General features: G+C 41.8%; 1 protein-coding gene across 2 annotated transcripts; it reads right to left on the bottom strand.

The window, feature by feature from the left end:
• Positions 1–1,854: 1,854 nt before the first annotated feature.
• Positions 1,855–27,439, bottom strand: cep250.S (centrosomal protein 250 S homeolog). Of its 2 annotated transcripts, XM_041570829.1 has the most exons (18): positions 27,324–27,386; positions 24,604–24,816; positions 21,764–21,898; positions 20,426–20,541; positions 20,152–20,317; positions 17,993–18,099; positions 16,921–17,916; positions 15,527–15,671; positions 15,284–15,430; positions 14,984–15,196; positions 12,993–13,135; positions 11,490–11,617; positions 11,273–11,406; positions 4,852–10,566; positions 3,404–3,538; positions 3,234–3,323; positions 3,107–3,157; positions 1,855–2,831 (listed from the first exon to the last, which is right to left on the bottom strand). In XM_041570829.1, the coding sequence occupies exons 2-18, from the start codon at positions 24,643–24,645 to the stop codon at positions 2,613–2,615; spliced, it is 8,682 nt and encodes a 2,893-aa protein (XP_041426763.1). In that variant the 5' UTR covers positions 24,646–24,816; positions 27,324–27,386; the 3' UTR covers positions 1,855–2,612. The 2 variants fall into 2 exon arrangements, with proteins under 2 accessions (XP_041426763.1, XP_018082756.1); XM_018227267.2 differs by lacking the exon at positions 24,604–24,816 and having other exon boundaries at positions 27,324–27,439.
• Positions 27,440–27,537: the final 98 nt, after the last annotated feature.

Here is a 27,537-nt window from a genome sequence, read left to right as displayed (position 1 = left end):
CCCTCGGCACAATTTAAGGGGAATATAGCAATATGTAGGCATGACACCCCACACCTTGTGAGAGGTCAGAGATCCATCCATCATGTTCCGTTCCCTAGTTACAGCCGCCATATAAACTCTGTAATTCTTCATTTCGGCTGAAAAGTAACCATGGCAGGGAAAGGGACGATATCCTGAGATAATTGTGGTTGCAGGATGATCCACCACTGAGAAGGGTACAGTCAGGACCTGTGTTGGGTCGTCTAATGGGTCCATCAACACAATTATTGACTTGGTGGGGCTTGTTCAGCACATGGCTCCACTGCTAAGGCAGGGCAACTGGGGCACCCCTGACTCATACCGATTCCCATTTGAAGCACAAATGGGTCTCTTCTATTCCCTATGGAGGCTCTAGGTAACTGATAGTTTTATCAATTTGGAATACTTAGGGCTGAAGTTAAATCCCTGTAATGGTGCAGACTTACTGTGCCATTCTACTGCGTCAAAGGCTTTAGCCATGTCTAGAGCAGCAAGCACGCTTTGGCCAGAGTTGTCATGTTTGGTTGGTAGGTTTACAAATAATCTTCTGATGTTCAGAAAAGTCGCTTAAAGTTCTTAACTTGGAACTTATCTTAGTGGCTATATCCTTGGCCAAATGGTTATATCTAACCTAATATTCATCTGGGCTTGGCACGGTTAATTAAAGGGGCCTCATAAACTCATGGAAGGAGTTGGCCACCAACAATGGCAGATTATGTGGCCAGTAGATTTATACTGTATATCTCATTAGAACGGCAGTCTCGGCCTTTATTGCCGCACGCATTACTGAAATTGTCATTGAGGTAGGCCTTGCGGATGGAAAGATAAATCAGCGGGCTGATCCCGTGCCTGGCAGCAAATACACATTCAGGTTGAGAAAGGCAGCAGAGGAGCTTTTCTCTATTTACACACCAATGGCAGAATCAACCCGAGTCCTGTTAGCCTAGAGGTGGCCATAGACGTTACAATTACGATCTATCCTGGAAAAGAGGTTTGTAGAGCTGAATAGTCATATATACAGATAGAAACAATAGAATTCTGACAATTCAGCACTAACAATGGGCGACATTTCTGGCCAGCCTGATCAACGACCGATATCGAACGGAAATTCTTTTCCTATGATATTATCGGTGTGTCTATGGCCACCTTTAGGGAAAAGCATCGTTCATTTTTTATCGCTTGTTGTTGAAGCCCTTCTAGAAGGGGAGAGGGGCGCTGAGCAGTTTTATCTTCCCACAGCTTAACTGCCTTGATTTGTTGATGTAGAACCGCTTTAGATAAGCTTCCAATGCCAACCCAGACCACTAGTGAGTCAACAGAACCATGAAAATCTTGGGTTGTACTCCTCATATTTATCAATAACATTCAGTCAAAATGGGTCCCACTACTTATATTAATGTGCTCTTCAGTTACCCAGTTAATCTTTAGTTGAGTGTGGTCAGAGACACCCCTGGATAAATAGAGTCTACAGGCCCCCCCAGACATTTAACATCATGCTTATCCTTGATAAAGAAAGATGGTGGAGAAATAGGAATAATGATTATTGTGTCTCCATAAGACTTGTTTAAGATGTCATTGGCAAGAGATTTGAGTGACACACACACAAACACACACACACACATAGGATATCAGTGAAGTACAGGCAACTGGAGAAAGCATCACTTTTTTAAGGGATTTGGTGCCTCCCCCTCAGCTCAGTGTTCCAATCTAGCGGTCACTTTCCTCTTCCATTGCTACAAGGCCGAATGTTGCCAGTGTTTGGCTACTGGGGGGTGTGTTTTGGCTTTTTGATCTCACAAAAGGGGCCCAGGTAACAGAAACGTCCTCTCACTTTGATCTTGTAACCAAAAATTTAGTTTTTCATATAAAAACTATATTGACAAATATAAATACATAAATATTGATTGTACAAGCAGGAGTAACTGCACCTGTATCTCTAGTTAATACAGAACTAAATAGCTTATTACAATATATCTTATACACTGATAACACCATGTAGGAAGGTATAAAGGACATTGTAACAACTTTCAGGGGCTATACACTATTCTATACACTCACTGCACTGTCCATACATCACATTCACGCACACGGCTCTGCCCCCTGAACAACATTCACACACGTGGCTCTGCCCCTGAACAACATTCACACACGTGGCTCTGCCCCTGAACAACATTCACGCACACGGCTCTGCCCCTGAACAACATTCACGCATGCGGCTCCACCCCTGAACAACATTAACACATGTGGATCTGCCCCTGAACATTCACACATGTGGCTCTGTTCCTGAACAACATTCACGCATGCGGCTCCGCCCCTGAACAACATTCAGACACGCGGCTCCGCCCCTGAACAACATTCACACACGCAGCTCTGCCCCTGAACAACATTCACACACGCAGCTCTGCCCCTGAACAACATTCACACATGCGGCTCCGCCCCTGAACAACATTCACACGCGGCTCTGCCCCTGAACAACATTCACGCATGAGGCTCCGCCCCTGAACATTCACTCACGTGGTGCTGCACCTGAACAACATTCACAACAACTCTCTAGTCTAACTACCAGTCTAGTTCCTCTGTTGACAGGAGCCCAGTCAGGTAGAGGGAAGGCCAAGACTGTGGTTCAGAGTATCATCCAGTCGGGCGGTTTCTCTCTCCAGGATTTCTGGTCGAGGATCACTAACCACAGTAGCCAGTGATTCAGTAAGATCATTGCGTAGATTCATGATATCATCATTGGTGCGTGAACAACGTTGTATGTAATGCGAGCGGAGTTCTTGTTCCGCCTTCAGCTGTGACTTTAAGAGGGACACCTGCAAAGATATGAACCCAAATTTCCATCTGCAATTTCATGTGTATCCGCAACCAGCCACCATACTCCCAATATCATGCCCTTATAGTATACTGTATAGAGTAACTGTTTATTGTGAGTGGGTCCCTATGCTCAGGTACAGTAACTGACAGCAGCCCAGAACATGGGGGCTTGAGGGCTAAAGTGCTTTGGTTTTTCTGAAGAAGACTTTGTTTCAGCTCTGACCCAGCACCCTGATGACTAGCCACCGTTTCCTCTCTAGTTTTTATCACTCACCTGTTTTTGCAAGTCTAGCAAGCTTAGCGTTGACGTAGAGCTCCCTACATCCTAGAAAAAGAGAAAAACATAAATCTCAAGTTATTGTATTTAAGCCCATCATCCTTGGGCATTGCCATAGACTGACCTTCAGTTGCTGCATGGCCACAGAACTCTGAGGCGACATCATGGTGAGACTGCGCATTTCCCTTCGGAGATTCCTCCTCTCACTTTCCACCTGAGGGAAGATCATGGGTGAGTTTCTCAGCCAGAACAAATCCAAAGGCTCACAAAGACAGGTCCGTTACAAACACTTACTCTTTGCAGGGTCTGACTCAGCTGCAGGGTTCGGATTTCCAGTGCACCTTTCTCATTCTCCAGTCTTGCCACTGTCCCTTGTAGGACTTCCAGTCTTTCTTCTAAACTGCCACGAGCTGCAGCAGGTGTGTGGAACTAGGGACGGCAGGTAAGAACATATCAGGTATACCCACCACAAAATGCACTCACTAGCTGCATGGCTACTTGCATACTGGCTCTTAGGGGCAAATTCATTAAAGGTCGAATTTTCATCTGCGAAGGCTTCGCCACACTCTCTGCGGCAAAAATTGGCTACCGTTACACTAATTCGCTAAAATGCAAAGTTGCGTCTCAGCAGCCAAACACTGGCGATGTTTCGTTAGTGTTAATTTGTAAGCGCGAGCATCTCATATGGAACTTTCACTAACGTTCTTTTCTGCCTAGCGAAACTTTCTTAGTGCCTTTACGCTTAGGTCAATGTGAATAGGGCGGGTACATATAGGACATATATACGTCTTTATTAGAGATGTTGGTGCAAATGCTTCAAGTGGCCATTTATTATAAATGTCCAAGGAAGCAAAATAAAGACAAAAGAGATCCTCTAATCCCCTAGACATGAGCCCACCCTAAAAAAAATGGTTAAAAAATGGTTAAAAAAAGGTTAAAACAAACATTTTTAATAGCTAGAACTTTTGAAGACAATCCAACTTTAAAATATGAAAAAACGCCAGTGGTTGTTAGAACCTTTCTGCATACAGGATATGATGTCACTGACATACGGTTGAGGAGGACGTAGCTTCATTTTATCAGTTTGCCAGGTCTAAGGTGACGCAGGAAACTCTGGCGAAACGTTCTGTACAATTTGCACTTTAGTGAATTTGCGGAGTAATGATCGTTCGCCTGGCAATAGGGCATGAAACTGCAATAGTAACGATCTCTTTCGCTAGTGAATTGTCGTCTACGTCTGTTAGTAAATTGGCGAACTCCCTGCAGATGCGGCAAATTTTTGATAGTGACGTCACTTTACCCTTTAGTAAATCTGCCCCTTCTTGATCCAAAAGACTAGGTTGAGTCAAATCCTTAGTGCTACATTGGACCTAAGCTTTTCTTCTTCAATGCATACATGATGTCTAATGACTATATGCAATTTCTATTCATTAAGCAGCATTAAAGCTCTGGCACTGAAGAATTTAGATCTCTTTGGATGATCCCCTATATGCCCTGTATGGAAGCTCTTTTCGCTGCCTTACTATCTCTATCAGACACCTTTTGCTCTTACACCACTTACATTTCTGAAACTACTGATCACATGACTTTTTCCACAATACCATGAGGAATATGATTGGGGAAACAGATTCTCTGATTCAATGGACCAAACTCTCCTGCAAGCAATTCTCTGAAATCTAAGGACAATTTGCTATGATTACTGCCATAGTTAAAAAAAATGCCTCTGTACATTTGATTCTCACCTGTCTGGCCCTGTTCTTGGCTTCCAGTTCCCGAGCCTTTTCCCTCCAGGCAATCTCCTCTGACTCTGTGTGTCTCAATGCCATTTCTGTTCTCTTGAGCCTGTGTTTCAGACGTTCCTCCCTTTGCTTCCCCTCATTGTTTTCTCTCTGAAGAGTCTCTATCTTCTGATACAAATCACCCAGACTTGTGTTCCTCTCCCATTCTCTACTATAGGGGCCACTTTCCTCTAGTTCTTCATCAACCTCGTTCATCAGCCTACACCTCCCCTGTTCCTCCTTCTTTGTTGGCTTCCCTTTATCAATATCCAGGATGTTTCTCATGTCTTCTCTTATCTCATTGTCCAGCTTTGTTGTTCTTACAGAGGCACTCTCTCCCTTTGAGTCTTTTTCATCAAATATCAAGTGGCCAAGTTTCTCCAAATTTTCCCTGAGAACTTTATGTTCTGCTACTCTCTCAAAAATCCCACTCCTCTTCTTTTCCAGAAACAGGGAAAGTTCTGTAATTTTATTACTTAATAATTCATTCTGCTTTGCTTCTTTATCCTCTTTTAGAACCTTAAACAATTCTATTAGTTTTCTCAACAGTGAAGCATTTTCTTCATCTTCTTTTATTTCTATCAATTCTCTCCTTTTCAAATCCTGAGTTATTTCTTTGAACCTCACACCCAAAGCCATTCTTTCTGCTTCACTCAACCATATTTGATGTTCTTTTTGAGTCAGAGTTTGTACAAGTTGTGCTATCTTAACCTCAAGGGCTGCAATTTCTGTCTCTTTAATCTGTTCTTCTGTTGGAGTTTTGGAAAGTTCTGTCAGCGTTCCACCTAGAGCCTGCCTCTCTTTCTCATCCTTTAAATTCTCCTCTATTTCTTGCATTTCTTCTGTCTGGGCAAGTTCAGCTTCCACTAACTTGTTTCTTAGACTTTCCATCTGGACTCTGTTCATCTCTGCCTCTCTTTTCTTCTCTGCCATGGCCTCTGAAAGTGTGGCCACCCTCTCTTTAAATTTGTCCTTTTCAATTTCACTTTGTTTTGCTCTTTCTTTTACCTCTTCCTCCTTCTCTATGAGAGCTTGCTCAAGTTGTCCTATTTTTTCTTTCAGAGCTTTTATATCCAAACCTGCATATTCTGTCTCTCTTTCACTTTTTAGCAGAGCGTCAGAAAGTGATTCCACCCTCTGCATTAATTCTTTCTCGCGTTCACGTCGTCTATCTTCCTCTATTATTTCTCTTTCCTTATTTATTAGGACCAGTCTGAGTTCTCCTATCTTCTCCCTCGCTGTTTTCAGCTCTGTTCCTGTCAACTCCACCTCCTTTTCCTTCTCTTTCAGAGACTGACAAAGTGATGTTAGGTTTAATTGCAGTTCTTTTTTCTCTTGCTCTCTCACTTTTTCTGCATTTTTAATCTCTGTTTCCTTCTGAACCAAATTTTGCCCAAGCTCTTCAATTTTCTCCATTAGGGTTTCCAGCTCTTGTTTAACATCTATCTCCTTTTGTAGCAACGCCTGTGAAAGTTCTGTCACTTTCTGTCTCAGAAACTTCTTCTCATTTACACTTTGTGCTTCCTCCACTGATTTCTCTTGCTCTTTTTCTATGAGTGCTTGTCCAAGTTCTCCTAACTTTTCTCTCATAGAGTTTGTCTCTCTTTCTATCATTTCAGAGTTTCTCTCCTTCTCTAGCAAAGCCTGTGAAAGTTCCAACACTTTCTCATTCAGTTTTTTCTTTTCCTTCTTCTCTACCTCATACTCTTTTTCCTTCAGTTTCAAACTCTTTCCAAGTAAATCAAGTTTGTCTATCAAGGCTTTGTCTTCACTTTCACCCTCAAATATTCCCCCAGCCAGCGTGTGGAAAAGCTCCGAAATCTGGTTCTTTAGAGATTCTTTCTCCAGCTTCTCTTTTTGTGCCTCCTTCTCTTTCACGAGAAGGGTATTTTCACAAATGTCCAGCCTTCCTTTCAGAGATTTTACCTTCAATTCCTTCTCTTCTTCCTGGAGTGTCTTGTTTATCAGAGTTTCAAAGAGTTCTGTGACTTTCAATTTTAAAGCTTTTATCTCTTTCCTGCTCTGCCTCTCCTCTTCAGTTATTTCTTGTTCCTTGTCTATCTGTGATCTTCTGAGGTCCCTTATTTGAATGGTAAGATCTTCCATCTTTCCTTTTGTCAATTCAAATTCTCTCTCCTTCTGTAATAAAGCCTGTGAAAGGTTTTTTACATTCTGAGTCAGAGCCTCCTTTTCTTTCTCATTCTGGTTATCTGCTTCCATTTTTTTTTGCTCTTTATTTCTCAGGGTTTGTTTGAGTTCTTCTTCCTTCCTTCTTGCAGCTTTCACTTCCTCTTGCAAAATGTCTGCCTCTCTTTCCTTTTCTAATAATGCCTGTGAAAGTTTTTCTGTTTCTTGAATTAGAGCCTCCTTTTCTTTGCCATTCTGTACATCTGTTTTAATTTTTGCATGCTCTTTATCTTTCAGGGTTTGTTTGTATTCTTCTTCCTTCCTTCTCACAGCTGTTACTTCCTCTTTCAAAATGTCTGCCTCTCTTTCCTTCTCTATCAAAGCCTGTGACAAATCTTTTGCTTTCTGACTTAGAGCCTCCCTTTCACTGTGGTTCTGTGTATCTGTGTCAATTTGTTTGTGCTCTTGATCTCTCAAGGCTTGTTTGAGTTCTTCCTTCTTTCTTCTCACAGCTGCCATTTGCTCCTGTATCATGTTTGCCTCTCTGTCCTTCTGTAAAAGAGCTTGAGAAAGTTCTTGTACTTGTTGTCGCAGAGTTTCTATTTCCAACTTATCTTCTTCAAACTGTTTTGCATTCTCTCTGACAGCTTTCCCAAGTCTCTCTGTTAGACTCTTGTCTTGAGATTCCTCAGAAACCTCCCCAATCACAGCATGGGAAAGTTCTGAAATCAGCTTAGCTAACGTTTGTCTCTCTTTTTCCTGTTTCTCTGCCTCCATCTCCTTCACTAAAAGGGTATGGCTAGTTATTTCCAGTCTTCCTTTCAGAGCTTTCACTTGCCCTTCCATCTCCTCTTCATGGATATTTTTGTTTATTAGTGTTTCGGAGAGTTCAGACACTTTTTTCTGAAGAAAACAAATCTGTTTCTCATGCTGTTTCCCTTCCTCTCTTAACTCACTGTCTTTTTCTGTCAAAGCCTGTTTGAGCTTGTTCATATCATATCTCAGGTGATCCAGCTCTTCTTGCCTTATTTCTGATGCCATCCTATCCTCTTCCAGAGTCTGTAAAAGTTCTTTCACCCTATGTTGCAGGGCCTCCATCTCTTTCTCACTCCACTTTTGATCCTCGGCTTTCTTCTTCTCCTTTTCTATCATAGCTTGTCTGAGTTCTTCAGTCTCCATTCTCAGAGTTTTAATTTCCTCTGCTGCATCTCTCTCTTTATGAAAAATATCTTGTGAAAGTTCATTGACTCTCTGTCTTAGCAATTCCCTCTCTCTGTTGCCTTCCAGATATTTCTTCTCCTTCTCTTTGAGGGTTCTTCCAAACAGCTCAACTTTCTGTATTAGAGTATCATTTTCTCTATCAACCTCAGATACTTCTCCAAGTACATCCTGGGAAAGATCTTTTATGAGATTGTGGAAAATCTGCCTGTCATCTTTTGCTCTCTCTGCACTGTCTATCAGGACATTTTCAACTATTTCTAGTCTCCCTTTCAGTGCATTCACCTCTATTTCTCTCTCTTGCTGTTGTACATCTGTGCTAATTAGAGCTTCAGAAAGCTCTGTTACTCTCTGTTTCAGTGAGCTTATTTCTCGCTCACTTTGTCTCCTCTCATCCTCTACATGCTTTTCTTTATCTTTCAAGGCTATTTCACACACTTCTATTTCCTTTTTCAAAGCTTTTATCTCCTCTACCCTTCTCAACTCTTTAGTATCTCTCATTATGACAGCCGATGAGAGCTCCGATACTCTAACTTTCAGTGCACTGGTGTCTTTTTCTGCCTGTTGTTTCATGCGTTCCGTTTCATTTTCATTCTCTGTCAATGTCTGAGAAAGTTCCTTTAACCTCTCTTTTAGGACTTTGATGTCTTTTTCTCTGTGCTCCTCAGTTTGGGTGAGTTCTGACACTCTTTGCATTAGATTCCTATTCTCCCTCTGAACTTCACTATTGTTTTTATACATTCTCTCTTTCTCTTCTATATGCTGGGTAAGGGAATCTAATTGCTCTGTAAAAACTTTACTGTCTCTTTTGGCCTGTCTCTCCAGGAGTACTGCTTCACTTTCTTTCTTACTTAGAGCCTGGGAAAGCTCTGAAATTCTATCCAAAAGAGACTTCAATTCTATCTCTTTTTGTCTCTTAGCTGATTCTCTTTGGGAATCCCACTGATCTAATGTGTGTTTCATCAAATCCTTCTCCCTCTGTAAACTCTCTTGCAGTATCTTGATGTCTCTGTCTCTTTCCTGTACAATAAACATATGTTGAACTAGCATACTCTCTTTTTGTCTATGGCATTCCTGCACAACCTCCTGCAAGGATGTCAGTTTAGTGTCTTTCTCCCCTAAAAGTTTCTCCTTGTTCTCCAGAATTAGAAATGCTTCTTCTATTTCTTTCTGCAGAGACCAAATTCTCTCTTCCTGCAATCGTTTCTCGCTTTCTTTTTCTGACAACTTTATATTTTGGGACTCCAGACAACCAAGGGTAGCTTCCTTTTCCTCCTGGCTATTTTGTAGAGCTTCTTTCAGTGTTGCCACTTCTTTATTTCTGTCTTCAATGGTCCGGCATTGGATATCTAAAGTGCAAAGTGCTATCTCTCTTTCCTGAGCTGCCTCTTTTAAATGACTGATCTCGGTGTCTCTTTCCTCTAGAGCTAAAATCTGATCCTGCAATGAGTTAAGAGCACTTGTTTTTTCCAGCTCACACTCCATCAACCTCTGTTTTAATGTCTGGAGTAAAGTGTCTTTATCTTGTGCGATGATGGTTTGAGACTCTAATTCCTTCAAGACATTCTCCATTTTACACTGACTCTCTTTTTCTGTCTCTTTCATTTGACTGATTTCTCTATCCTTCTCGCTCAAAATAATGCGACTGCTCTCTTCTGCTTTCAAAGCAATGTCTCTCTCTGTCTCGCACGCTCTGATACGCTCTGTTAGGAGGACCACTTGGGCTTCTGTTTCACTGGCGATATTTTTATAATGCTCTAAAGCAGTGACAGCATCTTCATTTTCATGTTGGACCTTCTGAATATTTTCTTTCAAAGACCTGATTTGACGTTCTCTCTCTTGTACAGTCATGGTTAATTGTGCTAGAGAAGTTAAAGTGGTCTCTTTTTCCTCACTGCAAAGTTGGACAGTCTTTCTCAACTCTATAATTTGCCTTTCCTTCTCCTCTATAGTGTAAGCATTACGCTGTGTGATTATCAGAGCACTTTCTTTTTCTTCCTGGAAGCTTCTGTTGGCCTGTTTCAAGATCTCAATTTCACGGTCCAGCTCTTGTTTCATTAGAATCTGGTGCTCTAAGTTGTAAAGAGCAGTCTCTTTCTCAGTTTGGCTGTCTTGCAGGCTTTGCCTGAGATAAGACACCTCTTTCTCAAGCAGTTTCAGAGAGGCAGTTTCTTCTTTAAGTTGCAGCTGAAGATGCATAGTTACTTCTTGCTCTTTTTCCAGCGACTCTTGCAGCGTTCTCTGAACTTCCCTTTCTTTCTCTGCTTGTCTCTCAGCAGCTTGTTTTAGGGATATTTCCTCATTCAGATTATCTGCCACAATCTCTAATTCATTCTGCAATGAGATTTACTTGTTACTTATGGAACAGGCAGAACAATGATCCAATAACCCCCACCCCAAACGGCAGGTTATTGCCACTTTAGTAGGACTTTACAAAAGGCAGGCATCCCCTTTAAGTTCCCTCACAATTACTCAAAACTCTTTGCTATTAGTGCTTGGTAGTGTCAGCATGTCCCCTGTCACAGATACATAGGCAATCCTGAGCTCATTCATTCAAATTATTAGACACCACTGTAATACTTTCATTTAAACTGAATGAACTGGACAATCTATATTCTGTTGCTGTTTTGTTACTGGGATGCACATTGAATTCACTTGTGTAGTTGCTATAATGGTTTCTCAACAGACCTGGACTGGCAACCTGTGGATTCTGGCAAATGCCAGAGGAGCTGCTGTAAGATGCCATAAACAATCATTATTTTGTGGGCTGGTGGGGGCTTTTTGGGCCTCTGTGCACTTGGAATGCCAGGGCCTATTTTGAATCCCAGTCTGGACCTGCCACTGGCAGATTCACAGTCACTATCCAATATGTATGTATAGAACTAGCTTTATTTCTGCAGAGCATTCCCACCACCTTGTATTTCACTGTATACCACAGGTCTGCAGAGTACTGCTACTAAGTTACACCTAGGCCAGCCACAGGCCTGTGCAGCACAACACAGCTTTAAATAAATATGCTTCTATTATACCCCAAACCTACCTTAGCATTTTCAATGGCCAATCTCTGTGCTCTCTCTTCCTGCAACTCTTGCTCCATGTCAGACAGTCTCTGGGACAGAGCAAGCAGGTTCCTCTCTGACGTCTCCCTCTCGGCATGGAGAATGGACACCTCACCTGAAAAAATCCACAAGCGGGTGTAACTGCCGGTATCTTTCTGCCACAATGATATATATTGTCATTGTCAGTATGTCTCCCACCTTGGATTGTGTCTTTAGACTGCGCTACTGATAAAAACTCCATCTTCAGCTGGCTGCAAGAGATGTCAAGCTGGGATGCTCTGTCCTGGGAGGCAAACAATGAACTCTCAAGAGACTGCTTCATGGATCTGAAAGATAAGAGAACTTTTTAGGTATTATTCTTGCTATACTTACTAGTTATTGTTGTTTATTGATATAGTGCATTGCAGTCATATGGATTTCCTTTTACATTTTTTTCTGGTATTTAAATTGCTTGGACACATTTCTGCAGCGCTTTACAGAGAATATACATCAGTCCCTGCTGATGGAGCTGCAATATAAGGTCCCTACCACATTCACATACACCATGGTCTATTTTATAAGGAGCCAATTAGCCTGCCTGTGTGGTTTTAGAGTTTTTCCTCCACATTACCAGGAGGAAACACAGACAGAAGGGGGCAGCAAATACAAACACCTCACTGGGTTGCAAATTGCAACCTCCCACTGCCCTGCAGAACACTCTCATTGTTTCCCATTGTCTACAACAGTGGTACTTTTATTAAATGTTTGCCTATATTATATTCATGGAACCATGTTTCATTTTTAAAAACAACCCTCTATGTAGCTGTGCAAATACCATTTGCCCTCTAATGCTTTTCTATTCTAATACTACATTCACTTTTCTAAAATTCATTGCATTTTCCATGCATTTGAACAAAGGAAAGAGAAAATATGAATGTTCTGTGCGCAAAAACAAAATGCTGTTGGAGGATATATCTGATGCCATGTTTACTAAGCACTGACAGGCATGGAATCCTACTCTGGGTGGATTTCCACTAGGGTGCATTTTTTGGGGCAGTAAAGGCTGAAAAAAGGTTGGCATTAAACGTCAGAGGAAAAAACATGCATCTTATATTAGCTTTACTGTCTGTTTAATGGAAATAAATAAATAACATATTGTGCAAAATCTCAGGGACAATGCTTCCCACTATCATAGGAAATTAAGCAAGCAACCTTTAAAGGAGAAGGAAAGGTTAAAGTGAAGTAAGCTTTATCAGAAAGGTCATATTTATTTCCTTCTATTGTGTATACATGGACTTGCTTCTTTCAGCTTAAACCCCCAGGGCTTGAGCATGCTCAGTTTGCTCCTCTCCCCCTCCCTCTTGTAATCTGAGCCCAGAGCAATAAGTGAGCAGGGAAAGACTCAGGCAGGAAGTGATGTCACACCAAGCTAATATGGCAGCTGGTATCCTAAACAAACAGAGAGTTTCTAGAGCTGTTTATTCAGATATGGTAAAGTATTCTACAGAATAAATATAGAGTTCTAGCTTGCACTATTGTGGTTAATCTATTTGCAAAATACTGTCTTGGTAGCTTTCCTTATCCTTTAAGGAGGATATTTATACTGAAAGACAGATTTTTACCTGGGGTATTCACACACACACACAAACTTACTCTTTATGCCACGATTATATATTCCTGCTAAAATTATACTACCAGCACATATGTGGCACTGATACTTACTGTGTATCTTTCAGCTTCTCCCTCAGGTCATGGCATTCCCTTTCTATTACTTCTAGCTGTACAGTAAGGGTAGATTTCTCTCGCTCCATTGTCTCTGCCTCTTGGGCCCATCTGCCTTTCTCCTCTTCCAGCTGGTCTATCACCTTGGGAGATAGATACCAATACAATTATTAGAAGTTAGAATTCTACTTCCGTCAGTATTTACTACTACAAAGCAAGAACATATGCATTTCTGTAGCCATTATAAAATTGCACTTGGAGATAGTTTACTCTTTTTGGCAGGAACTTCCAAAAATAATGACTTTTTTGTTATGGAAATGAATGTATCTGTGTGTTGGGACCTAAAACAGAACAGGCTTCTGTTTAACGCATCAGTTAATAGTGTGGCTCCAACAGACTTCTGCACTGAAATTCATTTTTCAAAAGAGCAAACAGATTTTTTTATATTTCATTTTGAAATGTGAAGGGCTAGACATATTGTCAGTTTCCCAGCTGCCCCCAGTCATGTGACTTGTGCTCTGATAAACTTCAGTCACTCTTTACTGCTGCACTGCAAATTTGAGTGATATCAACCCCTCCTGTTTTCATCCTGTTTTTACTTAAAGGACAAGGAAGCCCAAATACTCTTACTCTGTGTATCGATAGTCCCTCCACCTAAACCACATCATTTTCATGCATTACTCTGCTCACATCACAAGCGATGCTGCTTTTTATAAAACCAATTCTTGCGTTTCACCCGGGTGTCATTTTCATCCAATCGCATCATCAATTACATAGTGTAGTGCGCAATGCGCATTTGTTTAAAGTCCCTCCCGCAGACCAAACCCTCTCAGGTTTTTTTTTTTAACTTTATTTAAGTGGGCTTTACTTGTCCTTTAAAGTGAACTGATGGTTGGCTGAGTTGGGTTATGATGCAACACAGTCATTGTACCATTTTCTTCTGTCATGGTGCTCTTACCTTCTTCCAGTTGTAAAAATAGGGCCAAAGAAAAAGCATAATTCAACCTAACTAAACCTGAACTAATCATCTTTCCACCTAAGTCTGGTCCTACCCCCCCCCCTTTACTATCTCTATTGTTGGCATGCTCATTAACCCTGTCAACTCAGCTCGCTGTCTGGGAGTAAACTTTGACTCCTCTCTCTCCTTCTCTGATCATATTTCACTTTTCACTTTTTCTTGCGCATTATTGCCACCTGTTACAGCCAAGATGCTCATGCATGCTCTCATCCTATCCCGACTAGATTACTGTAACCTGCTACTAACTGGCCTCCCTAACTCCCATCTCTCCCCTCTACAGTCTGTATTAAACACTGCTGCCAGAATTCTCCTCCCCCTCATCCAAAAGGGTACAGGCCCCTCCCCTGCTGAAGTCCTTATCATGGCTTCCTATAAAACAAAGAATAACTTACAAACTCCTCCTCATAACCTTCAAATCCCTGCACTCCTCTGCACCTAACTACATCTCATCTTTTGTTTCTCTATATGTTCCTGGCCAAAACCTCTCACTCCTCTCAGAGCAACCGCTTGGTTGTATCCCCCACTAATACTGCTGTTTACCGTATAAAGCCCTTCTCTATTGCTACTCTTTATATTTGGAATGTCATTCCTGAATCTCTCTGGAGAGAATCCTCCTTCAATATCTACTCAAAGACTACATCTGGGAGCACCTGGATAACACCTGAACTGGGAACTGACACTTATATGTGACACACACTTTAACCTACAGCCTTTACTACCCCTCCGAATTGTGTCTGTAAGTTACCCTCCCATTCAGACTGTAAGGCCTAGGGTAGGGTCCTCCATCCTTTTTCTCCTAGACACTGAGCACTTAATCTGTAGTGTTATTATATTTTATACTTATTTGAATTGTATTTCTAATAATGCACTTAATGCAGTGACCCCTTGTTTGTTCCTAATAAGTTATAGTTCTGCTGTACAGTGCTTTGCTCTCAAGGAGCGCTAAATAAAAATATACATACATACAATATACCTGCGTGAGCTCAGCCCGTAGTCTCTCTCTTTCTCTGTGGACATCCGCTAGCTCGACTTCTAGGCTCTCAACTGCACCTTGATTTTCTTGTGCTAGAAGCTGTCTCTTGGCAATCTCTGCACTCAGGTCTGAATGAAGCTGCTCTCGCACCAGTGCAAACTCTTTTTCTGACTCCTGCAATTGCTCTCTAAGAGATGCAACCTCCCTCTCCAGCTGCAGCCCGTAGGGAACAGATGGGATAAGATAAAAAGAAAGGCAGCAAACAGTAATTACTACACAAAACATGATCTATTTAAGTACCTGAAGATTGAGGTTGTTTAATTCCACTTTATCCAGGGACAGGGCCCGGTTCAAATCGGCCATCTTGCTGACGGCATCTTGAAGATTATCTACTTCTGCTTTGTGCCTGCTCTGAGTCTTGGCTAACTCAACATTCTTTGTCTCTGCCTGCAAAAACACCTGGTAAGTGATCTGTCATGCTCACACTGTTGTCTTGTTGCTCATGGGGCTGTGATACCTCTATCTCTTATCAGCATACTCTACCTCACTGAGAGCACTCCGAAGGCCTTTGCACTCTTCCCGACATAATTCTCCTTCCAGACGTGAGCGCAGTAGATCCTCCCGACACTGTATCAACTCCTGGTGCACAGCAGATCGCTCGGACTCTAGAACTTCAAAAGACTGCTGCCTGCATGGAGTGGGCCGTGGAATAAAATAAAATACACAGTAAAGTTATGATAACATGGACAGATATGCCCAGGTATCAAGCTTAAATAGAAAGGAATACATTTAAAGGAGCAGAAACCAATTTCTATAGATAGAGCCTTTGGCTGGTAGGGCACAGCAGGGGTGGGTCAGGGGCATGTTTGTACATGCATTGACCATATTTTCTCTTACTGGGCCCTATATTTCATGTTGGCAAGGCCCTCTGCCCAAATGGTTAATGGGTTAATACCTGAGGCTTTCTGGGGGCATGCCATGTTAAAGGGATTCTGACAGTTTTTGTTTCTAAATGACACTGTTTACACTGCAAATAATTCACTGTACAATATAAAATTTCATTCCTGAACCAGCAAGTGTATTTAGTTGTAATATTGGTGTGTAGGTGCATCTCGGGTCATTTTGCCTGGTCATGTGCTTTCAGAAAGAGCCAGCACTTTACGATGGAACTGCTTTCTGACAGGCTGTTGTTTCTCCTACTCAGTGTAACTGAATGTGTCTCAGTGGGACCTGGATTTTAATATTGAGTGCTGTTCTTATATCTACCAGGCAGCTGTTATATTGTGTTAGGGAGCTGCTATCTGGTTACCTTCCCATTGTTCTGATGATGGGCTTCTGGGAGGAAGGGGTGATATCACTCAAACTTGCAGTACAGCAGTAAAGAGTGACTGAAGTTTATCACAGCACAAGTCACATGACTGGGGCAGTTAAATATTAAAATATGTTTGCTCTTTTGAGAAACAGATTTCAGTGCAGAATTCTACTGGAGCAGCACTATTAACCATTCCCATGACAGTATCCCTTTAACTTAGGTGGGGCCCTGTTATGGTGGCCAGCAGCGGACTTTCTATCCCGTCCTGACCCACACCACGCACAGAGCTCAATAATGCCCATACATGTTCCCATACATGTTAATAAAATGTAGAACAGTGGGTATGGCATGTTCCATTTCTCTCTGCTAGATGTCCTTTTCCCAGATATCTGGTGTTGCTAGGTTTCACTGACTGGGAAACAAGATTTGTGCCAATGAGCATGTTCCTGAATGCCAGAGAGCTGGGAGAGGGCATCAGGCGGGCAGAGACGGCGGCAGTCCACCATTAACAGGTATGTGCAAACAGGGCTGTGTTGGAGAATATAGGTGGTGTGGTTAAGAAGTAGAAGGCCCCTTAAGGGAACATGCAGTAAATGGGTTTTCTTGTGCTTTAGCCTTTTCTTACATTCTCTGACTATTTCGCAACTGTTGCTTCTTATCCTCAAGTCGTGACTTTGCCTCCATCTCGTAGGTCTCCAGGTGTGATTTTAATGATTCAGCCTCGAGTGTAAATCCTGCCAGCTCTGACCTCACAAAACTTAATTCAGCCGCTGACATTTGAATTTGCTGCCTCAAAGCTTTGATTTCCTGCTCTGATGCTTTCAGTTTTAGCTGTGATGTTTCCTCCTCCGCTTCCAATTGTGATCTCAAAATAGCTGTCTCTTCGATTTGGGCCTCTAGTCGTGACTCCGTTGACTTTGCTTCTTGTTTAGATGTATCCAACTGTAACCTCGTGTCTCTAATATCCTGCTCCAATGTAGCAACCTTTGATCTTAGAGATTGTTCCACCTCATGTGCTGTCTCCACTTGAGACCTTATTGACCTTAATTCTTCCCCTGTTGTCACTAGTTCTATATGCGTTGACCTAATGTCCTCTTTTGCTGTCTCAAGTTGAGACCTAACACTAAAGACTTCATTTTGTGATGTCTCTTTCTGTGATCTCAGCAATGTGACTTCTTCTTGAGCTGCCTCTAACTGTGATCTCACTGATCGGACTTCTTCTTCCAATGCTTCAACATGTGATTGTACCTGAAAGACTTTATCTTCTGATATGTCTAATTGAGTCCTCATTGTCTCTAATGTTTGTCCTGATGTCTCAAGCAATAGACGGCTGGATACAATTTCCTGTTTAAGTGATTCATTTAAGGACTTCATTAGCTCCATTTCATGTCTGGATTCTGTAAGGTGTGACTCCATCCCCTGCTCTTCTGGGGGCTCTTCTTGCTCTTGGTCAGCTGATCTAACTCCATGGTCCCAAGTCAATAGAAGGTATGCCGGAGGTTCTGGTGATTGTGATGATAGAACTGGCATTCCTTGGATCTTGAATGATTTTAAGGATGAGCTGCAAGACTGTATGAGGCACAGACATCTTGACCAATCAGCACGTACCGATGATAAGTCTCTGAGGAAAGAAACATTTCTAGTAAAAAGTAAAAAATAACAGTCATATTTTGCATTGCTCACCACAAAATACATACCTCTCTGTTGCAGTTTTGAGTTCTCGAAAATGGCGCTGAAAAGCAACAACGTCAGTCCAGATGTGCAGAAGGCGAGAGTGCTCTCCTTTTATTTGACTGTTGTAACCCTATGGAGTGGAGAGGTTTACAGTTGGATAAATCTGTATCTCAGGAACATACACCCCCTTCTAATATTCCAGACAATAATAACTTCTAAAACCTTAGATATTTATCAAATAATCCAGATTTTTAAAATTGATTTCCTTTTTCTGTGTAATAATAAAACAGTAGCTTGTACTTGATCCCAACTAAGATATAATTAATCCTTATTGGAAGCAAAACCAGCCTATTGGCTTTATTTAATATTTACATGATTTTCTAGTAGACTTAAGGTATGAAGATCCAAATTACATAAAGATCTGTTATCTGGAAAACCCAAGCATTCTGGATAACAGGTCCCATACCTGTATTTGCTAAGGGAAATTAACTTATTTGATAGAGAAAAGATTGTATAAATATGACAAGTTCACCATAAAGTAGAGGGGCACAATACAATGTTCACCAAAAGAGAAAGTGTGACTAAAGAAGTTAAGTATCTTCATAAGTGGCTTCATAGTCATTACACAAAACTGTTAATTTCACCTGGAATTCTGCATGTGGCCCTAAAATGTTGCTGTAATGGTGGGAGTTGAAGTGCAACAGTAATCAAAGGCCCAGGCTAAAGGATGAACGTTTTAAGCATCAACAGTAGAAACAGCTTCATAGTCTTTAAAGGAGAAGTAAAGCCTAACTAAAGAAGTAGGTAGAAATGTTGTACATGATGTTGTGTGCTTCTGTACCAGCCCAAGGCAACCACAGCCCTTTAGCAGTAAAGATCTGTGTCTCCAAAGATGCCCCAGTAGCTCCCCATCTTCTTTTCTGCTGATTCACTGCACATGCTCTGTGCTGCTGTCACTTACTGAGCTTAGGGAGCCACTCACAATATACAGTACACATAGAATAGAAATGTCACAATATAAGGCTGATTAGTAATTAATACACATAATTACTACATGGCAGCACAGAAACCAGTGCAATTAGCATCAGAATTGAATAATCAGCAAACCTGTAGCATCAGCTTATATTACAGCCAGGGAAGCTCATTTTCTGCTGGATAATTAGTGACGAGCCCTAAGCTTAGCTTCTCAACAGCCAATCAGAGCCCACTGAGCATGTGAGTGTCACAGACACTTTCCAAGATGTTGACCCCCTGTGACAAGTTTGAAGTCCTGGATCATTGCTGCTATTGACAAGCTCAAACTTTAGCCTCGTGCAATAAGTTCACTATATAAAATATGCCATTTTTAACCACATTCAATTTTAGGGTTTAATTCTCCTTTAACAGATATTGGCTGCTTAAATTTTTCAGGAAACACAGCAATATGCTGAGAAATAAATATAAGTAAGGGCACACGGGCATATTCGGGGAGGTTTAGTCACCCTGCGACTAATTGCAACAATCTCCCTGAACTGCCTTACCCTACCTTCCCGCCGGCTAGAATGAGAAATTGCCAGGTAAACGACACTTGCTGTGCTTTGTTTTGCTGAAGTCGTCCGAAGTTTCCTTGTGAAGCAACTTCGGAAAATGAAGCGCCACCATCCCACTGGTGATTTCTCATTATAGCCAGAGGGGTCATTATAGCAGGCAGTTCAGGGAGATTGTTGTCCCGAAGAAGAGACGATTAGTCGCCGGGCGACTAAATCTGCCCGTGTGCCCTGACACTAATAAGTATAAATATGCCAGAGAACTACACCTCCATGCCGCAAGGGAGTACCAGGGAGGCAGGACATAAAGACTGCAGGCTCCGTAACAGATACCTGTAAAAATGAACCTTACCTTACAGGTTCCAGAAGTACTGACACCTAGTGGTTACTTTGAAGAACTACAGAGGAGCTGCAGTCACTTGAGAAATAAGCGTCATCTAGTGGTGTTTAGAGCAGTCTCATTACTGGACATAAACAGTAAAACTCGAGGTAGCAGGCTGTGCAGGGAGGCCTGTGCAGCCCATTTACATTACACAGACAGCGGCCCACCGGGCATTTGCCCCGAATTCACAGATAGCCAATAATTACTTTCTGTTCATTATTAGTATGCGGATGGCCAGCTTTTCACTTTTCAGTTTAATTGGCCTAAAACATACCTCTCTCTCTAGTTCCCAGTCTGTCTCTTTCTGTTTCAGTTCCTGCAGGGAGCTGTTCCAATCGGCAGTCAGTTTGTGCAAATCGTTCCCGAGCACCTTATTGGCTTCCTGTGTGCGGATAAGGTCGTCCCTGAGTAGAGCATTCACGGCTGCCAGGTTCTCGCACCTACAGTGTGACGGATACAATACAAGTTACCTGTTCATATTTATGTCATTGGTGTTCTCCTATTTACTGGCAGTTTTGCTAAGTCCATTTACCCAGAGGCCCTCCTACCTCTGCTGTTCCTCCTCCAGTCTCCGCAAAGCCCTCTCCAACTCGGTCTCTCCTGTTACCGTGCTCCATTCCTGACTCTGCTGCAGCTCTTGGTATCGATTCCGGTACTGTATCACCTGTTGGGGGAGGGCAAATAAAAAGAAATCATTAAATTGAGATGAACATAGATATATATATATATAGGTGTAACACATAGGCTGATTTCACTGGTTCTGTTTAGCATCTGTGCTAGTCCGTTACCAGCAGAAACCAATAAGCAATTAGTGAAACACTAAGGGGCAGATTAATCAAGGGTCGAATTGAAAATTCTATTTTTTTTTATGGTCAAAACTGTCAAATTCGACTAGGGAGCTATTCAAATTCAAGGTTTTTTTTTAAAAAAAAGTCAAAGTAGATTTTCAAGAATTATACTCTGGCCCTTTAAGAATTCTAATTCGACTATTCGTCACCTAAAACCTGCACTTTCAAGGGGTGGTTCACCTTCAGGTTAACTTTTAGTATGTTATAGAATTGCCAATTCTAAACAACTTTTCAATTGGTCTTCATTATTTTTTTTTTTATATAGTTTATGGATTATATGCCTTCTTCTCCTGACTCTTTCCAGCTTTCAAAAGGGGGTCACTGACCCCGTCCAAAAACAAATGCTCTTTAAAGCTACACATTTATTGTTATTGCTACTTTTTATTACTCGTCTTTCTGTTCCAACGCTCTCCTATTAATATTCCATATTCTCATTCAAATCAATGCATGGTTTCTAGGGTAATATGGACCCTAGCAACCAGATTGCTGACACTGCAAACTAGAGAGCTGCTGAATAAAAAGCAAAATAACTCCACAAATAATAAAAGGAAAACCAATTGCAAATTGTCTCAGAATATCACTTCCTGAATTTTTAGTGTGAAAAAAAAAAAAATTATTTCAAGACTTATACCCTGAGGATAGAAAAAGTCTGAATCTGAAAATCCGGCATCTTAGAACTGCCGAGGTTGAATATAAGTCAAACATATCTTGATCTGCACTGGGTTTAGTGCAATAATCCGAAGATTTTGTGGTTTTCGGGCAAAAACCAGAAAAAAATTTGAGTTTTCAGGTGGAAAATCTTAAAAATTAGTACGATTCTTTTTTTTTTTCACAATTTTTTCGAGGTTTTTCCTGCACAGAAAATGTCTTGATAAATAAGGGAAAAAAACCCGTTTGGATTCGGTCAGAGTATTCAGAATAGATAAATTCAGACTTTGATAAATGGGCCTCCCGATATGCACGACAAGAGTGTTGGTTTAATATAAAGCAAAGAATGATTGGGGTGCAGAATGTGTTTCACCCTATCCTTGTGGTCACCTTGGCCTGAAGCTTCTCCACCAACACGGCCTGTCTCTTCTGAGCATCCAATGAATTGTGCAGCTCCTTCTGCAGAGCCAGCCAATCCCGGCCATGCTCCGCCCCCTGTGTCATCTTTCTTTCAATGTCGCCCACCTAAACCAGATGACAGAAAATAAAAAAGGTAAATACGGGGGTCTTTGTACTACACATGTGCACTTGTACATTATGTATTCCCCAGATACCTTCAGCATCTCATGCCCAAAACAAGGGGATTAACATGGGTAACGAGGGGCCCCTTCATTTGCTGATATAACTGCTCCTACTTTTCTAGGAGGGTTCCCAATAGATGTTGGAACATTGTTGCTGGGAGTTGCTTCAGAGGTGCTTCACCTTTAAGTTAACCTTTAGCTTGTTTTAGTGAACAATTCTAAGAAAATTTTCAATTGGCCTTTATTTTTGCTTTTTTACAGTTTTTGAATATCCCCCTATAGCTAGAATGTAAAGTAAAATCAGATAAAGGGCCAGAAGTGAAAAACTCATGGATGAGATTCAATTCAAGGATTAGAAACTATTTTCTTCTTCTGACTCTTTCCAGCTTTCAAATGGGGTCACTGACCCCATCTAAAAAAAAAATGCTCTGTAAGGCTACAAATGTAGTGTTATTGTTACTTTTTATTACTCCTCTTTCTATTCAGGCCTCTCCTATTCATATTCCAGTCTCTTATTCAAATCAATGCATGGTTGCTAGGGGAATTTGGACCTCAGCAACCAGATTGCTAAAACTGGAGAGCTGCTGAATAAAAAGCTAAATAACTCAAAAACCACAAATAATTAAAGAATGAAAACTAATTACAAATTGTCTCAGAATTAGGGATGCACCAAATCCAGGATTATGCCTTTTTTAGCAGGATTTGTATTCAGCCCAATCCTTCTGCCCGGCCGAACCTAATCCTAATTTGCATATGCAAATTAGGGGTGGGGAGGAAAATTGCGTGACTTTTTGTCACAAAACAAGGAAGTAAAAAATGTTTTCCCCTTCCCATCCCTAATTTGTATATGCAAATTATGACTTGGTTCGGTTTTCGGCAGAATCTTTCGCAAAGGATTCGGGGGTTCGGTCAAATCCAAAATAGTGGATTCAGTGCATCCCTACTCAGAATATCCCTCTCTTCATCATACTAAAAGTTATTTCACAAGTGATAAACCCCATTAAGCCACAAGGACATTAGTGAAGTTGGGCATCAAGTCTGGCTCACAGTCGGGGTTCCAATTCATCCCACGGGGGTTCAGTTGCATTGGGGTCAGGGCTCTGTGTAGCTATGTCAGCAAACCCATTCTGTTGTGCATTATTGTGCTGAAACAGGAGAGGTTCTTCCCCAAATTATTCCACAAAGTAGGAAGCACGGAATAATCAGGAATGATCAATCTGCCCCCTAGTCTACTAAAAAGTCAGTTAAACATGAAATAAACCCAATAGGCTGGTTTTGCTTCCAATAAGGATTAATTATATCTTAGTTGGGATCAAGTACAAGCTACTGTTTTATTATTACACAGAAAAAGGAAATCAGTTTTAAAAATGTGAATTATTTGGATAAAATGGAGGCCATAATTCAGAGCTTTCTGGATAACGTGTTTCCAGATAACAGATCCTATACCTGTACTGACAGTTTGTAGGAACTCACCACAACAGACACATCAGAACCTAAAAAGGACCCAACAAGACTATGAATTAGGGCTGGACCAAATGCAGGAATTGGATGAATCTCAGCACTTTTTAGATTTTGCCTTTGGAAAAATAATGAATGCTGATATGAACCCTAAAAAAAATGGATTTTTGACTGAAAAGTCAGAAATATTTAGATTTTTGTGCTAATTCCATTACAGCCTACAGAAACTCCCAAATAGGATAGGGACCTCTCCCATTGACTTATATACAACTTCGGCAGGTCTGAGATGCTGGATGTTTGGATTCTGACTTTTTGCAGCATCAGGGTTTAATAAATCCCAAAAAAATGCAAGTTTTTTTTTTTTTCCACTTAAACTTCAGATTTTATAGTAAAAAAAAAACTCGAGTTTTTAACATTCAGACTTTAATAAATAATCCCCTAACAGTCATTTATTTGTATCAGCACCGCGTGCTATTCATTGCCATTTTCTTGGGAACGGCATCTCTTTAAATCAACGTGTGAAACTGGCCACATCACACTTGTAGATAGCGATTGCTGGTACATCAGCGCAGGGCTGCTCGGCGGAACAGTTATGAGATTTCACATAAATACAGTAGAAAATACATTTTATGTTTTTCAGGGGACCAGAAAAAAAATGGTGTAAAATCCAGGAAAATGTAAAATCATGATAATGTATTATGTATAGATAGGACCACAGATATTGATAAAATGAGGGGAAACTTAAAGGTTAAGTAAACCTTTAAAATAAGTGAATGTAAAATTGATGAGGGGCTATCCTAAGCACTTTTGTAATTTTCAATCATTATTTTTTTTAATTGCAAGATAAGGGACACATGTGCTGTTAATATGAATGAATTCAGTTACAGCAGCGCCACCTGCTGGTCAGTTTTCCACCAGTCTGACCACCAAGGTCAAATCTTTCCTAAGCAGAAGAACATCAGCCTCTTTCATTCTCCTGACAACTTTCTTGACTACTTGCTGGTCAGACTGGTGGGAAACTGACCAGCAGGTGGCGCTGTTGTTACTAAATTCATTCATATTAACAGTACATGTATCCCTTAAAGGAGAAGCAAACCCTAAAGTTAAAAATCCCCTACCCTACATAGAACCCTCCCTCCTCCCCCCAGCCTAGCTGCTACCCCAGGCAAATGCCACTAAGTCTTTACTTACCCCTCTGTGCAGATTCTGTCCAGCGGAATTCATGGGCGCCATATTCTTCTCTTCGGTAATCGGCCGTATTGGCACATTCGCAGTTAAAGCAAATTTCTTGTCTCACAACTGGGCATTCGCTGAAACTCATGGAAATTGCTGAAGCGCGAGGGGAAGACCCGAAGATTACCGAAGTGGCTGAAGATGGCTGCCGTGAACTCCGCTGGATAGAATCTGCACGGAGGGGTAAGTAAAGGGGTTATTAGGGGCATTTACCAGGGGTTGCAGCTAGGCTGGGGGGGGAGGTAGTCTATGTATGGTTGTGGGGTATGTTTTTTTTAACATTAGGGTTGAATTCTCCTTTAATATCTTGGAATTAAAAACAAATAACAGAAGTACTTAGAATAGCCGCCTTAAATTCACTTTTTTTAAAGGTTTACTTATCCTTTAAAACAGTAAACTTTCACCATAATCCCCGGTGCCACTCATTTTTTTTATAGAACCTCTTGCCAATGAGCACCCGTTTGTTTTTATTTTTCTGTGCATTTATTAAAAATGTTTCATTTTGCCAAAAGGGAATTTACTATACAAGGCCTAAAATCAAAGTGGCACCCCCACCTCTCTTATGAGGGGAGGACAATGAATGGGGGTGCTAAATGTTAGCCTATTGTTTTAATTAAGAAATATTTTGGGGCTTCTGTTATTTATTCACAATCCAAACTTCTTTCTGACTTTATATTTCAAAGAAAATGGTACGTTATCCAATGGGAGGTGCACAATGCTGGGTTTGGTGCAATCACGAGCCCCCATATTATAGAAACAAAGGCAGACTACATTGAGTAGCACTTGATGAAGGGGCTTGTACAGAACGCATTTTAGGACATTGTCAGGGGAAATCGTTGTCCTGCATGCGCTGTCCTAAGCAAGAGGAATCCAACATGGAATGCTTTTTTACTCATCCATCCTCCGAGGCTGATGTCACTCCTCCATCCTCCGAGGCTGATGTCACTCCTCCCTTGTCAGACATCCATCCTGGGGCCTCGCTTCTCACTCCTCAGCCATCCATCCTGGGTCCTCGCTCCTCAGCCATCCGTTCGGGGTCCTATCGTCTCCCTCCTCAGTCGTCAGCTCTAGCTCCTCACTCCTCAGGGTGCGCATATTCAGCCCTGCACCCTGATTATAGTTACTTGTTTTAGCCAATAGGCGTTTTAGGTTTTTTAATTGCAGCAGTCAAATTCAAGTTACAGCCGACGGCTGAGGAGGGAGAATCTAGGACCCAGGACGGATGTCTGAGGAGGTTGGAGTGATGACCCAGGACGGATGGCTGAGGAGGGAGGAGCTAGGACCCAGGACGGTTGTCTGAGGAGTTTGGAGTGATGACCCAGGACGGATGGCTGAGGAAATAGAAGCTAGGACTCAGGACGGATGTCTGAGGAGGTTGGAGTGATGACCCAGGACGGATGGCTGAGGAGGGAGGAGCTAGGACCCAGGAGGGATGTCTGAGGAGGGAAGAGTGAGGAGCGAGGACCTGACAGCTGAGAAGGGAGAAGTGAAGTGTGACGTCTGCTTTGTGAAGGGGTGAGTGGAAAAGCAGGCGACGTTACATCCCTCTAGCATAGGAGATCGCATACAGGAGATGGATTTGCCCTGACAATGTCCTAATATGCGTTCCGTAGGCTTGGCCTCGGAATGTTTTATGGGCTCTCCCCTCAATAAAAAGAGACCTTGGAGTTTTTTCAGAAGCATTGAGTGGAGCGTGCCTTTGTTTCTATTTTGTTTCAGTTATTTCTTGCACTAAACAGGGTAAATACAGAAATTGAAAGTAAAGTCAAGTTCTACGTCCTGCCGGGAGTAACACAATTCTCTATGTTGAGCTTCTCCTTATCACAATGCGCTGGCGCAGCAGCTGGGCATGCCTCCCAACATTTTGGAAGTAAAAAGAGGGACAAAAAATTTTTTTCCGCATTTAGCGCAGCAATTTTTTGACCACACCCCTTTCTGTGGCCAGACCCCCTAATTACCATGTTTGTTTTACAAAATTTGGCAGGTTATGAAAGTTTGAAAATATTTCTCCTTATCTAAACTGTGTTTTTGTGTCTCAAAATTGTTACAAAGTATCTTATTTGCACCTGTTAGCTGTTCTGGGCTCTCTGCTAAAAGCCAATTAAGTGAGAAACTTTTTTTCTTTTTCTGGCTGTTCAGTGCAGAGAAAAGAGGGACTTTCCAGTACAAATGAGGGACTGCGGGTTGAGCTGTCAAAAGAGGGACTGTCCCTCCGAAAAAGGGACAGTTGGGAGGTATGGCTGGGAAGGGGGGGGTTGTTTATGCAGAGGCTTGTTTTGCTTTTGTTGATTGGAACAGGAAGTAGAATGTGACTTTATGTTCAGCCATTGCTCATTAGTAGGAGGAGAGTCACATGACTGTGGGGATATTGTAGTCACAAGAAGTCCCTGAGAGAAGTGCAGTAACAACACAATACGGGATTATCCAGCCAGTTAGTCCTCAGTACAACACGATACATATCTCTAGTGTCTCTCTATAAGCGACACTGGCCCGGCTCTACTAATATACACGGTCCGACCCGTTATAATGATCACAAGCCCTTCCTCCAACCACAGCCCTATAAATGCGACCCTGCTCCTCCCCCTCCTTATTATTCCCCTCACGTGTCACAAAGCCAACCCTCTCTCCTCACACCCGTTCCCTCGCTCTCTCCCGAGGTGCCGCCATTTTTCTCTCACCCCATTTTGAATCTCCCTCCAGTTATAGCATCTGTGCGCCGGATAGAACGATATTGACCTCTGACCTTTCGTGCCTTCCCCTCGCTGGCCAACCACTTCCTGTCTTCCTGACCACGTGATAGGATGACGTCGACCCCGCCATTCGAGCCCTTGTTGCTTAGCAATAAGTTGAGATTGAGCACGTGATTTCCAAGCCTGCCTGATGTTTACTATT

This window comes from Xenopus laevis, chromosome 7S (genome assembly GCF_017654675.1).
Source record: "Xenopus laevis strain J_2021 chromosome 7S, Xenopus_laevis_v10.1, whole genome shotgun sequence".
Lineage (NCBI taxonomy): Eukaryota > Metazoa > Chordata > Amphibia > Anura > Pipidae > Xenopus > Xenopus laevis.
Note: the sequence above shows the minus strand (reverse complement) of the source record. Positions and strands in the feature narration are given on the sequence as shown.

Bases quoted from the DNA above. Each gene is read 5' to 3' on its own strand.
- cep250.S (XM_041570829.1), bottom strand. From the start codon at position 24,645: ATGGCGCCCATGAATTCCGCTGGACAGAATCTGCACAGAGGG. The intron at 17,917-17,992 runs GTATGTATTTTG...TTCTTTCCTCAG, and splicing joins CTCAAAACTGCAACAGAGAG to AGACTTATCATCGGTACGTG. The intron at 15,197-15,283 runs GTACTTAAATAG...TACGGGCTGCAG, and splicing joins TAAACAACCTCAATCTTCAG to CTGGAGAGGGAGGTTGCATC.